Source organism: Apaloderma vittatum, unplaced genomic scaffold (assembly GCF_000703405.1).
Source record: "Apaloderma vittatum isolate BGI_N311 unplaced genomic scaffold, ASM70340v1 scaffold28011, whole genome shotgun sequence".
In the NCBI taxonomy this organism is placed as follows: Eukaryota; Metazoa; Chordata; class Aves; order Trogoniformes; family Trogonidae; genus Apaloderma; species Apaloderma vittatum.
In genome coordinates this window covers 5,979-20,562 of record NW_009701268.1, presented here as the reverse complement: position 1 = coordinate 20,562, position 14,584 = coordinate 5,979, and the positions used below count along the sequence as shown (strand labels likewise).

General features: G+C 49.4%; 1 protein-coding gene across 1 annotated transcript in view; it reads left to right on the top strand.

Annotated features, from left to right (window-relative positions):
• NFASC (neurofascin) overlaps nt 1-13,860 on the top strand; it is a 49,219-nt gene extending 35,359 nt beyond the window's left edge. The window contains exons 26-29 of the mRNA XM_009879098.1: nt 7,250-7,381; nt 7,962-8,031; nt 11,405-11,416; nt 13,629-13,860. Coding sequence (XP_009877400.1) covers nt 7,250-7,381; nt 7,962-8,031; nt 11,405-11,416; nt 13,629-13,860 — 446 coding nt within the window. The remainder of the gene's footprint in view (nt 1-7,249; nt 7,382-7,961; nt 8,032-11,404; nt 11,417-13,628) is intronic.
• Nucleotides 13,861-14,584: the final 724 nt, after the last annotated feature.

Here is a 14,584-nt window from a genome sequence, read left to right as displayed (position 1 = left end):
GGGACGGGAGGGAAGCGGCTGAGCCGTAATGCGGGCAGACAGGGCAGCGCGTGGCAGCCCAGGCTGTGTTCCTACAGGGACTTCTGGGTCACGTCCCCGACCCCACAGCATCAGGTCCTCGCGATTTCCTAAAAGTCGTGTTGCTGGCCTCGACCCAGGGACTGCAGTCATTAATCTGTGTTTTGGCAAACCAAAACCCGAGCTGCGCTCCGAACTAAGTATAGCAAGAAGAAAACTAATGTGTAAGTTACCTGACGTCACTTCAGCACACACTAAACTAGTGGATTAGCTCCACTTCCCTAGAAATGAAGTTCATCCGCTCTCCAAAGCAACGTCGACAACCCTTAACTTCAAAATCAGAAACGAGTGACTTCATTGCCCCACTGGCTGTCTCTAGACCCAGTAACATGACAATATTCTCTCCCAGCCTTTCCTTCTGGGTTGTGGCAGGGAGTCCGTGTGCACTCATGCACGTCTGGGCACGAGTTTAGTCAGGAGATTTCCCTGATGACCCTGAAATCCTCAGGGATGTGCCACAGAAGCCTTCAGACTCCAAAGATAAGCTGAGCGCAGTCAGACTTAAGCACCGGTGACACAATGAGCTTCTGCTACCAAACTTCCCCCAAAAGATTCAAGTTTGTGAAAAGAACAAATTAACGCTTTTAATATCAAAGCATTAACACCAGGAATGATTCTGTAAGGTTTTACCAACGCCAGATGCTAGGTGAGGTCTCGATTCATGTGTAATCCAAAATACTAACTCCTCTTCTAACCTGTCCACCAGCCACCAATGGATCGTCCATATGGGACATAAGAGCTATGGCTAATAGTAACTGGGCAAACATCACCTGGAGCCACAATTACTCTGCAGGAACTGACTTTGTGGTTAAGTATATCACCAGTAAGCATCAGATCGCGTGGGGACTCTACAGGGTGGTGATGCCATTAGGGATCCTGCCAGCTCCCACGGCTGCAACTTATTAGTTGCTGTTAATTACTGTGTGTGCAGCGATGCTCTGTGGAGGATGGGAGAGGAGAAAGCTTAGAGCTAACCCCAGTGATGCACAAGTGATCCCTTGCACTGACAGCCACGAGATGTTTATGAAATGCAGATGAGCAAGGCTCTCTGTTTGTGAGCTGTACATTGAGCTGGACTCTGTGTGATCACAATATAAAGAGCTTTAAATATACATGTATGAAAGGTGAAAAAAAAAATCTAATGGAAAACAAACTCTATGTAAATTGGAGAACAGTTTTAAACACCTTTGAAGATGGGCTGCTCGAATTTGGAGCTGGCAGAATCATCTATGATCCCAAACCTCCTGTTATATCGGATATAGTTGTCTCTTAAAATTGTAAGGCTATGTACTTGGTCTGAAAACTCAAAGCCAGTATCTCTGGTTTTAGTACCTGCTTAGAGAGATGTTTACATGTTGTTGGTTGCTTTTTTTTATAGATAGGCAGTGATGACTACTGCTTATCCCTGACTATTTCCGAGCCATTTCAGCCCTCACATCATCTTGTATGCCAGCCTTAAATTGGCATTTAAATAAACCAGCTAGGCGATGGCCACGTGCCATGTCTATGCTCAGGAGCAGCGATGCCTGGTCAGGATCTGGCCAAGAGGGAGGAAATCTCAGGGATTTCAACCCTTGCCAAATAGCCATGACTCTCCTTCCTTTCTGGTGGTGTTTGAAGTAAGCAGCAAGTAAGCTTTGAGGCTTTTCGGCCTCAAAGATATGTTTATGCTGCCCCACAGCGCTGCTGAACTGGGAGATCCAACACCTCCAGAGCTACAAATCAAAGTCCTGTGGCAGCTTTCTTAGTGGTTTAATGCTTTCTTTCAGTGGGTTAATGCTCAGCATTAAGCTCATTGGCAAATGATTCTTGACACGGTGCAAAGAACAGGACAGAGCCCCTGAGCATCCCTCCTCGAGCTGGAGGGCTAAACATCTCTCAGCCCCAAAAGCAGCCCACTGGGGCTAGGAGCCTCACACCATGTTTAATGCAACTTCCAGCCCATTCAAAGCCTCCTTAACCTACCAGCAAAACTGGTGTACAAGCACCACTCCTAAAAGCACCAGAACTGGCCTTTTACTGAGTGCTGTAGCTCCCTCATCCAGCTGAGCAGGACCAGGCAAATTTCAGATCTTTTGTAGTAAATACACAAATATCCAGACCTGAGGCTGGGCTGATAAAGGACCCAGCAGGGCTTAAAAGTAGGGAGAGATCTGAATAGCTCCCAGTATATTTTTTCCAGTATGGCAAGCAGGGGCACAGCAAAGCCCACACCTGCATCACCGATTTTCTTCTATTCTCAGTGAGTAATAGTCACGAAGGCATCAATAGCTCCTTGACCATCAAGCTGTGTTATTTCTGCTCAGCGGTTAGGGATAGCGTAATGCGTTGCCTGCAGTGTCAACAGGGTAATCTCTCCGAGCCTCCTGCGGCTGGGTTTGATGTGCGGTTTCTGTTTCTCAGGTAACAAGACAGAGAAATCTATCCCTGTTAAAGCTCAGACCCCTTCCTCTGTGCAGCTGGCGAATCTGACGCCGGGAATGATGTACAAGCTGTGGGTGTTCCCCACATGGTCTAGCCCCAGCGAACACTCGTACATAACATTTACCACCAGCTCAGGTGAGCCGGGCTTCAGCAGGGGTGCGTTTACCGAGGCATGTCACATCCATCACCGCCGACGTCATTTCGCGTGGTGGCGGGAGGTGGTTTGACCACGGCTGCATGGAACAATCCGCATCCACCCCTCCCTTCCCCTTGATCTCTGCCCTCGTTTGAAAAAGCTCCCCCCCATCCCAGCATCGCCGGGAGGTTGGCTCCACGGAGAGCCCCGAGGAGGGGACAAGGATCCTTTTGAAGGGTCTTTAAGGAGGTGGGGGGGGGAAAGAACACGCTTGTGTTGCGATGCGGCTCTGCTTGAAGCCCTCGTGGTGGTTGCTTTGGCCCCGGCGAGCGTGCACGCGTCTGGCCCCAGGTTCTGGCAAGAGGGGCAGAAACTGGCGATGGGATGCAGGCAAGGGGCAGGAGCGCGAGGGGGAACGCGGTGTTTGCAGAAGACCCACGGGGCACCTGCCTCGGGTTTTCCGCCCTCCAGGTATGTTTCCTCTGGCAACTTGGCATTTAATTGCACAAGCAATTTTCTGGGCTTAGCACCCGAGTGGTTTTTACAGATTTCTAATTAAGGGCTTCCTACACTGCCCGTTGAATGCCAGAAAAAATACCCTTATTGACTTCCCCAGGTGTTGAATCAGGCTTTATGCATTTATAAAACGTCACCTTTCACACTCAATGAGTTTGAGCAAATCAAAACAGCCATAACTTCCTTTGTATTCACCCGGGGGTTTTGCCATAGGAATCCATGCACAGCGCCTGTCAAAGCGCGGGTCTAAATGCTGAGCTGAAAAAACCAAGAAGCAAGAAACACTGGAGCAGCCCACACTGACAGATGTAGTAGGTAGAGGCTGTGATTTTTAAAGAACTAAAATTATTTCGCTCGGATCCAGCCGTGTAATGGGAAGCTTACGCGTTTACCGGTCTCTTTGCCGAGAAGCGCCAAAGGAAAACGTGATTCACAGCGAGGGAGGGATGCAGGGGGAAGCCGGGGGCAGCAGCTCTCCCCACACCCCCTCTGCACATCTGAGTCGGTGCCCAAAAATTTAGCAAGCGGTAACTCCGCCAAGTAATTCTCTGACGTGCTAAGATGACACAGGGACAGATGGCAACTGCTGGTATCTCTGCATCCCTGATGCTGCCCAACACTGGGAAATAACCAGCGAGCGCTGACCTTGGCTCTGTCCTGCCTCTGCCCCGCGCTGAGGCCTGAGGTGCCTCCTCAAGCTGCTCCGTCACCCCACGAGCTGGCAAAATCCACAGCACGGCAGCCCCGGTACACGCTCGGCTTTGCCGTGTTTTCCAAAAAGGATTTATTTTCGCCGGGGTTTTTCCCCCATCGCTCCACAGCTGCACGTGCGGTGCGACTGCCTTGCCTGGGGAGCTTTCGCAGCTTGGCTCTGGCAGGACTCGGCTCGCAGACACGCAAAACCTTTGCAGGTTTCGAGTCCTGGGGCTGCCAGTCCTGCAGAGGCTGATTCTGACCCTGGACAACAAAAAAGCTGATTTTTTCAACTCAAACTCCCTCTGGTACGGCTCCAATGTCCCATCCCCAAGTTTGTTTCTGCTCCTGGGCTCTCCCCTGGCTCAGAAATAACCTCAGATATCACATCCCCAACCCATACCGCGCAGCCGTTCTTTCTGGATGACCGTTTCCCAAACCGGACCCGCCTCTTTTCTTTTTTTTTCACTGGCTTTTCACGCACTTGGAGATCTGGGGGGAGAGGGGGCAGCCCCCTGCAAGGGGCAGGGAATCATTAGAAAGAGGGCGGGGGAAAAAAAGCAATATCCTTGGCTGATTGATGCTGGCATGTCTATTTTCTGTAATTGAGGGGTTCCTACTGATATTATCCTACAGGATGGGGCCACCTTTGTCCCTGGGATAGTTGCTGATGGGTGACCCGAGCCCTATCCCTGTGGGATGCACGGAGCCATCACCATCCCCGCATGCAGAAACGCTGCGGATCCATTTCTTTGCTGGCTGGATACTGCTGACACAAGCGTTCAGCCCCCGCTGACAATCATATGCCATCAGGAATGCTTTTGACAAAACAGGAAAAAAAAAACAACCTGCCGTTTGTGTGGGTTTTTTTAGTGGGTTTTGGTTTTTACTGTTTTGCAAATAGCTGTTCTAAAGGTTTCTTCAGTTGGAGGGTGGATAAATAAGTAGTCCACCCACACGGTGTGCAGGACACTGCCTTCCTGCCTTGCTTCTGATTAGCTGGCAGCTCAGTAACCCAAGAGCAAGTACAAACATAGCTTAATACAAAGAGGTCTGCTAAATTTTTTTTAAAAAATAATTAATAAAAACTTAAAGTATTTTCCCCAGCCTATACAGACACTGGGAAGAGGATCATGCAAGGCTGGAGGTAGCAAGACTTCCCATACCCAAGAGTCTGTTTTACAAAGAAAGATGAAAATAGCTTTGCTATTGGCACATGAACTGTGACTGTTAGGTAACATGCTTTCTGCCACAAGATTATAATAAATTTAAAGAAAAAAAAAAGTCACTGCAGTTGCATTTCAAATCAATATCTGCTCAGTGGCACAGCTGCCTTCCACTATTTCCCCTTGACGCTGGCCTTACATTAAAGCAAATCAAAACACCCTCTCTGACAGCCATGTAGTTAATCCTCTGTTCCTCACTGCTGCAATGACAGTCACTCGTTTACTCTAAACGCAAGATTGCTGTGACTATAATTTTGTCGTCACGTGTTGCTTTTTTGGGAAGGATGGCAATCATACCTCTACCTCGGCCACGATCCTGCTGCAAGATCCCCCAGGGACCCCGTGCTCAGAGTCCTCCCTCCCCATAAAACTCAGCCCCAAACCTGCACGGTGGCACCAACCCACCTCTCGGGCTGCTCTGGCATTTCGTGCTTTCAAGACCCCCTTGTTTCTCCTTTAGCTTCTGTAGAAACCCCATCCCACCAGGACCGCTAATAGAATCTTTTTTCCATTTCAAAGCTCTCCAGTCAACCTTTCTTCCCCTTTCCTCCCCAAGCACTTGGCTAATCGAATCCAGTTCTCAGCTCCACTCTGTTATAATCTCATTTCCTCCATTATAAAAAGGGTGTCTTCGAGGGCTACGTGTGACTCAGGTTGTGCTAAAGATAAATACTAAATGTGGCAGAATTAGAGGGAAAAGCAACCCAAAGGAGCCAAAGGAACCAGTTGGCAGCTACTTCCACCCGGCTTCCCCAGAGTGTTCAGGGTCTGGCGTAATTTTGTTAGCAAATGCTATTCTTCCTCGTCGTTCTCCTCTTTTATCTGAATTTCTTGTCGTGGTTTGGCTGCAATTGCCAACAGACAATGTGGCTTCGATTTCATCCTAAGGCAACCACCTCTTCTCCCTGGCTCAGTTTTGATGGAATAAGCATGCACATCCCTGAAATGGTGCGGGTTAGGGAACTTCACCAATTCAACCTGGTTTTGAAGTAATTTTCTCTTTTCCGAGAGCCTTTCATTCAGAGTTCACTAATGGAGGGGGCTATCCTTTAGGCTTTCTTTGTAAGCACCATCTCTTTTTTGATTTTTTTTTATCACATGGGCACCACGGAAGGATGCTCGCTGCACTGTCCTGCCCTGCCCTGCTAAATCCCAATTCGATCCCATCCAGCTCGGATCTCCCGGGCTCCTGCCAGGAATACCTATCTCTGTCTGTGCCTGCAGTCCGGTTAAATTTAGCCCCCCCTGCGCCGTGCTGAAGGTTATTTTCTCCTCTGCTCTGTCTTGCTGAATATGAAGCACGTGTCAATGAGAGCCAGAAAATGGCAGCTTGTTGCTATTTATAGGACACGGATTTGTCTGTCTGACTGCGCGTGGGAGATGCAAACAAGAAGGCAGAGCACATGAGGCAAGGACACGGCCGTTAGGAGCCAGAGCAAGACACCTCCTTGCTTGGTATTAATCCGATTAATATTCAGTAGCCTCGTAAGGGTGCTGGAGGTAGAAGGAGCTTCCCCCAGGAGAAGACTTCCCAGTCAGAGCATCTCCTTGCTCGGGCATCGGCCAAGTCTTGGTGGGCTTCCCCGAGACCCCTCCCAGCCCTGGGGACCCCCAGTGACCACCCACAGGCAGCGGGACGCCGGTAGCGGTGGCCGCCGGGCAGCTGCCTGCTGCCTGCACAGCCCGGGCAGGGCTGACCTGCAGGATCCGGGGGATTTCTCACGATCCCGTCAGGGCTCAGCGACCCCCTGGATCCAACTCAGCCTCGTTGGGTTCCCTCAGGCACGGTTCCTTCAGGGCTCCTCGCCCCCAGGGCAGTTTTCAGACACAGCGAATGACAGATTAAATCTGTTACCCAGCTGCTTTTGCCATTATTTGCAAGGTGCCTTTCTCACCGGTCTGGGCTCGGTTTTACTTTGTGTTGGGACTCTCTGCTGTTTGTAGCTCCTGCTAAAATGTCGAGCTGACTGCCACAGAAGAAATAATATAATAATAAACATTTATCACAGATCCCTGTGCTACAGTCTCGGATAACCTGGTCAATACACACCTAGACATGCAACCACAGATAATTTCTAAACCAGTGGACTGTGCCTTACTGTTCATCTATTCCCCTCCATGGTTCTGGTCTGTCCCTTGTAGCTTTTTTTTCCTTTTCTTTCGATTTTCCTCCCAGCTTATACCAAGAATCACGTGGACATCGCGACACAGGGTTGGTTCATCGGGCTGATGTGTGCCATAGCTCTCCTCGTCCTTATTCTGCTGATCGTCTGCTTCATTAAGAGGAGCAGAGGCGGGAAATACCCAGGTAAGAGCGTTGCAGGGCAATCGTTCCTGCTCATGGTTTAAACATCTCCAGGCTTCTGGGGGCTAATCAAATTTTACTGCTCTCAGATAGATGCTTGTGATTACAAGGGCTTTCTTTCTCTGCAGTGGGAACGCCATTATTCGTGGGAAGCATTTTGGTTAATTAAAGGTCAGGTGAGGGCTCTGTCGCGCCGGCTTTAGGCTGCGGAGCTGGGCACTCCTGCTGCGCGCGCCCCAACCTCCTCTCTGCAAATCTGCTCGTCCTCATCTAGAAAAACATCCTTTCAGACCAAAAAAAAAAAACTCATTAAATTTTTGCAAAGCAAAGACAATGCTTAAGAGCAGTCGCCAATTAATCCATCCTCTCGCGCTACCTGAGGCGCCTGAGCCCTGGTCCCAGCGCAGCACCTTTGCAAGCCCTCCCAGGTGCAGGTTTTTTACGGAGTGAATAAAAAGCTGTACTTCACCCCGGAGGGATTTCACAAAGGCAGCTTCAGTGCCAGCTGCTGTCGCTGTCTTGTAAAGGTTTTATCTTCTGTACCACTTTTTAACGTGAGCGTTGGGGCTGTGCTTGTTTACAGTACGAGACAATAAAGACGAGCATCTAAATCCCGAAGACAAGAATGTCGAAGACGGGTCGTTCGACTACAGGTACGTTTCCACTGGCATGTGTCCCCACCAGCCCCGCTCCCAGCCATCACAGACCTCGCCGCGCTACCACACAGCCTCAGATTATTGCTCCCACCTTCCTCCTCCTGCCTCCTTCCCTCTGCAAGCCCCCTACCAAAGGAAACGTTTCCCTGCCTAAAACTATGGAAGAGTAAACCAGGCTGTGAGGATGCTGCGGAGGTCTCCTCCTTTCCCTGGCTTAGCCTGGGAGGATCAGTCCAGGCTGAGAGGTTGGATTCTGGCCTCTCAGGACACAGCTCTCACCAGGCACAGATCAACTTTAATGACACTCTGAACACATACAAAAAATGATTAATATTCACTGTGAAGCAGCCTGAGGGTAGTTCAAGTGTATCGCCCTGTAGCTCAGCCCCTCTCCTACCCGTAAGGGAGTAGCCAGGGGTGAAACGCCCAAAGTTGTATTTGGATCAGCCCTAAAGCATGCAAGAGCACTGATCTGGGGTCTGCCTGCATTCCAGTCGAGACTTTTCTGGAGGGCAAACCCCACAGAAACGCCCTCCAAGGGCTGCAGCACAGCCTAGCAGTGGTTCTGCTAAAACCGCCTCTGCTCAGGGGCTTTTGTGCAAAACGTCGCCCTTGGAAGAGCATCAGCATCCGTTTTTTTACTCCCAGAGTATTTCAGAAAGGGACAAGCCTGCTCCCCTGCCAGGCAGCGTTCAGAGTTGTGCTGCTCTTCGTGGTTGCCCCCAAGGAGCAGGAGCAGGTACGGGTGTCAGGTCTCGTTGGATTGCCCATGCTTGACAGACGATGGGGATGGATTGCAGCACACCCAGCCCATCCTTCGAGCACCTACAGCAGGCTGTGCTTTTCTCTAAAGAATTAAAGTGCGCCTTTCCATCTGAGCTGGATCGAAGCCCAATTAGGCTAGCACAAATTTTTCTCCTGGCTTCAAAACAGGGGTTAATTAAACCCCATGTCATTACCAACACACCTAGTGTTACAAATGGAGGCAAGAAGATTTTATTTATGATTCAGTAAGGGATGGAACAAGACACACGTGTTCTGCCAAAGACTTCAGAGGAAGCAAAATTAATATATCTGCCTGCACACACTACATAAATGGAAGTAAAACAACTGCAGCTCTCAATACAATCACATTTATATTGTTAGGAGCATGGTAACTCTATTTCAGTAGCAACTCGCTTTCTCCAAAGCATGTTTTGAGCCCAAAGCTCCCCAGTCTTCTGGTAGCACAATACAGAATACAAATTTCCCCTCAGAGGATCCAGAATAAGTCATTTTTTTTTTCTCTTTACTGTCCTGAACAACACTTTCCTCACCTCTCTGCGAGACTTGGTGTCATTTCTAGTGGTGGCAAACCAGGCCAGGGCAATCATGTTAAATCCACGGACAGGTCACAGTCGGGGGATGTTCCCTTTGGATTCCTGACAGGGACACGGAGAATAACAGAGAAGAAATTAGCTCAGCCTGGTCCTGTTGCAGACTTTGCCCAGACCCAACGCATCTTTACAAGCGTGGGCAGTGTTCCTTGTACAGATACAAGCCCGAACCAGAGCTTTGCACCACGCAGATGGTGTCCTTACTGTGACCAAAACAAGTCCCCTTAATGCCCTGAGTCATGACAGGGATCCTCTCTGTTCCCAGATTTGTGGGGTGGTGCAAACACCACGTAGCATGCCTGAAACATCTCATCACCCCAGAGCTGCCCCCGACCAAACCTCACAGGCCCAGCTCTGTCGCCTGGACCTCAGGTGAGGTCTCCACAGCCATGCTTTTGGCAGTACGCCCTGACTTCAGAGACCTGCTCCTCAAGAGTCCATTGAGGTGGCCGCAGCGACAACCTCCTCACCCCCATCACTCCCAAGGCAACTGCACTGCCAGGGACCTCTTGCCTTGCACAGAAGGAAAATCAGGCTCTTGGCATGGCTGGCAGCATCGCGACGGGCTGCGATGCTGCCTCTCCTGCCCAAGCACCATCCAAGGGGCACTGCCTGCCAGGCAAGGGGAAGGAATGGGGGAAAACCTTCATCCTGCTGCACAGCAGCTTCTGCTTAGCTGAACCTCAGACTTTTATTGACAGCTCCGTTCCCCGAAGGTTGCGAGCTAAAGGCAGAGGTTGGTAGAAGGGTGAAAACTGATTCTTCTACATTTTCAATCGCGCTTTTCCCTGGACTAGAAGGAGAAAAAAAATCCTGATCAGACAAGAACAAAACCAACAAAAGCCCCAACAACCCATGAACTTTCCTTCTCAGGAACAACAGGTTTCCTGGGAAAAGTAATATGAGGCTTCCCTCAAGGAGGCAGAGAGGAAGGTGAACCTGAAGGACTGATATGAAACACTGTTGGCTGATTAAGATTCAAAATGATTGTGATGCTAGGCTCAAGGAGGATAGCAATTAGTATTTCAGGCAAGGACAGGAATTGAGCTGACGTGAGTTCTTCATTGGTTTCCCTCCCCACCTCCACATAGCATGTCTGATATGCTCTCATCATATCTCACGTCCTTAATGCCCTGTGCATGCAACTTTCAAATCTCTGCAGCCTATAATTAAGAGATACTGTCACATCTTTCTGTTCCACTAACAGAATAATGGTTTTCCTGAGCAGAGGCTAAGCTGAGAAGCTTATTTTCAAAGCAGGAGACCATTATCCTTGGACAACGTTCTGTGCCAGTGACTGTGCCTCATTATACCAAATGTTTAAGTTGCACGTGGGGGAGTCGGCTGGAAACCCCTGGCCGCTGGGAAGGGAAAGTTGAGTGGTTTTAGTTTCTGGGCTCCAATTCAGGTTCAGGATAGTCCTGTGGCACAGGTTACAGACTGCAGGCAGTGCCAGCTTGCCCCGAATGCATCATCTCAGCAGACACCAGGAGAGGAGGACACAGAGTCTAGCGAGGGAAGGAGAGCTCTGGCGAAGCAGCCCTGGGGAGCTGCAGGCTTGTGACTAGATACCACAACACAGTGCACGATTCTGTCGTGGAAATCCAGTGACCCATTCATTTGGCCCTTGTCCTGGTGCATGTCAGTCCCCAGCAGCGACCGCTGTCCCCTACGGCCGCTCGCAGATTTGGGAACAGCCCGATGGCCAAGAGCCCGCTGCTACCCGTGGCTGCTCAGGATTACCTTTCTTGGGGAAGCCAATGAGGCTCATCCAGCTCTGAACAATTATACTGGCTCCATTTGGTATAACGAGGCAATTAGCTCCATGAGGAATGCAGATGGTTTTTTTTTTGTTTTTTTTTGGTTTTTAGCACTGCCCCTGTAAATGCAGACCTCGTCATATCTCTCTCTGATCAGGCTCTTTCTGCTTCTCTCTGTTTTATTCCCATTCTTTCTTCTCCTTTTCACCTGGTCTATCCACATGGACCATGAAGGTCTCTTGAAAGGTAGGACCACGTGCTGCCAGAAGTCCGGCACATTTAGCTTTTTTTTTTTTAATTATTTAAAAAAAAATTTTCCTTCCTTCTAGCTATTTATTTCTTTATAGCTGAAACTCTACCTTCCCCTCCCTATTCCCATGTACTTGCCTCCACCTAACACATTAAACAAAATACCTCTAACTGCTGCTGGCATCAGGGGTACCCCCACGTCCGGCAAGTTACATCTTGCTTGGAAATGCTCTGTGGGCTGGGGGGACCCCTGAGCACCCCTCTAGCCCCACACTTGAGCAGCTGATCCCTCTCAGAGGAGCAGCCAAGGGTTGGATCTGGGGATGATACCGTCAATGCATTCAGCACCCTGATGCTGGACACCCAGGGGATGGTGGCGAGGGACACGAGCAAAATAAAAAACAACAAAACAACCAAACCAGCCCTCTAGATCCTAAACAATGTGCCTATTCTGTGTCTCAATCCTGAAAAACCCTCCTTCCAGCTCAAGCCTCCCCTCTCTTCTCGATGATTGATGCAACTTAGGACAACATTTCCCAAATGGTTTTCATCTGGGTGCTCTGGTTCGCTAATGCACACATCAGCAAACCCCACGGAAATCCATTTTAACAGGGTTATATTGCATCAAGATGCTGATGAGTATCTGCTTCGCCCTCTTAATGCACTAACAGGATAAATAGCACCAGAGAGAGGTAAAACCAGGGAGCAGGTCCGGGAAATGCATTGCTGGGGTGTTTAGTGCTGCAACCCCCCCACGAGAGAAAATCTGGCTCTAGATTCAGCTTTAACTGAACCCCAGACCTTGGGGGAGGATACAGCAGATCAAGGGATCTGGGTTTTGCCACTCTCTACTTGGCATTTATTGGGCTTTCTAACAGGCAATTCCCCTGATTTCTCTTCCTCCTCCTCCCCAGAAGGAATCTGCTTTCAAAGCTAACAAGGTCTTTTTTTTTTTGATTGTGATGCCAAGTTAACACAAAGCCTCAAATATCGGTTTGGTGCTGTCGCTCAAGTCGCAAAGCGCTGATTTAAAGAAATACATGTGAGAAAGCTGCGGGGTTACTGCGGGATCCCAAATTCCTCTGCTGCTGTAGAGAGCTGATGCCATGAGTGAAATGGGTTGAGAGGGAGTCGATGCCTTCCCCAGCCAGAGGAGACAAACGCCTTCCCGGGGACTCCGACTGTCAAGGGCTACAGTCTGAGCCCAGTACTTGGACCTGTTTTAAGAAAAAAATCAAGGAATAGAGTGCTGGGGAGTGAGTCTGATGAGCCCCAAGCCCAGATGGCAACAATAAAAAGGCAGGAATGGAGGTGGGAGGACAAATGTTGAAGGTACATGGGTGATACCTTTAGGAATATTACAGCCTTTGCATGCTGGATATAAGATCGAACATCAGCTAAGGTCTAATTGATAAGAAAATTTTTATACCTTCCATGCTCCACGCACTGTCTGTATTTATGAGATACCAGCCCTTGTCCTCCAGAGAGAAAACATTTTTTTCCCTTTTTTTTTTTTTTTGTTAAAAGGTTTTAAGCTTGGATTGTTGTTTTTTTTTCCTGTGGGTCAGACTATTTATTTTTCAGTGACCTGGCTTAATCTTTCTAGTGAAAAAGAGAAAAGGATAAAGAATTGAGCAAACAAGCTTAGACGCTCAGAAATAAGCTTGGAAAAGTAAATTCCCATGAGTTTTGGAAGCTGCACAGAACTTGGCATCCTATACATGCCCCCTCGCAGTGCTTTGAGAGTGCTCCCCATTGCATGTAGCTCTCTAAACAGCCCAGTGTTTGTTTTTTTTATCGCGGGGAAATGTGGAAACAAACCTCACTAAACCAAGTTATACCAAGGCTGCTCAGAGGGAGAGTTTTGTGAGCGATGACAAGGAAAGGATATTTACAATTTACATCCAGTTGGGCTGATCTAAGCATCACCTGTACCCAATACAGGTTAAAAGAAAGAAATCTGTATTAAAATGCTTTATCTAAAAGAAAAAGCATGAAGGTTGGGCTTGCAGAGATGCCAGCACCAGCTGCAGGGGCTCCTGCCCACCTTCACACCCCACGACTCGTCATCCCAGAGCCAGAGCACCCGTGGGCTCTGCTCAGCCTATTTGCACACTGGATTGATTTTTGAATATCCGGACCTTGGGTGAAGGTTGTAAGTGCCCCTTTTCTCACCCCTTAACGTGTCTGTCTGTCTTCTGCTACCCAGCGACGAAGACAACAAACCCCTGCCAAACAGCCAGACCTCCTTGGACGGCACGATAAAGCAGCAGGAGAGCGATGACAGCTTGGTGGACTATGGAGAGGGGGGAGAAGGGCAGTTTAACGAGGACGGCTCCTTTATCGGCCAGTACACGGTGAAGAAGGACAAAGAGGAGACCGAAGGCAACGAGAGCTCAGAAGCCACCTCCCCAGTCAATGCCATCTACTCCTTGGCGTAGTGCGACCCGCCGGAACCACAAACAGCCCGAGGTGTTCGTAGTGGATGGGGGCTAAACAACAGCCGCCGCCACCGCTACCTCTGACAGAAACGCGTGGAGGAAACCAACCGAAGACGACAAAAAATTAAAAAAATTTTTAAAATTTAAAAAGAGAAAAAAAAAAAAAGAAAAATATCCAAGCAAACAGGCAGACTAGGTGACTGCCAATGCCATCTATATCCTTAGCAAGCAAGCGAACGGCGAGGACTCCCGGGACGTGGATGGGCTGTAGCTGTAGCTGACGTCTGGGCTGAGCCAGAGGGGCTGGAGGAGTCGCGGGATGCTGGAGCTGCACCCCAGCGACCACGCCAGGGGTTCGGCTGCCCAGGCTCCCCGAGGCCCTTTTTGTTCTTTTTTGGAGGGAGTTAACAATTCTTACTTTTTAATCTTTACAGGAAGGTTCCAGATAGGAGGAGGAGGGGAAAGAAAAGAAAAAAAAAAAAGAGTTTGGGGAGGGAAGAGGGGTGAGTGGGACCTAGGCAGAGCAGCAGAAATGTATGGAAGGAGGAAAGTGGTGGATCGTTGGGTGACAGCACCACGGCACAGTATTACCAATGTCCATCCTCACGGCAGCACCTCCCGAATTAGCCAGCGCTGCAACCTCCTTCCCAAAAGAGCAACCAGAACCCACGCAGGGAAGAGCAGTTCCCCTCACCTTCCTCAGCACGGAGGCTCCGTGGTCAGT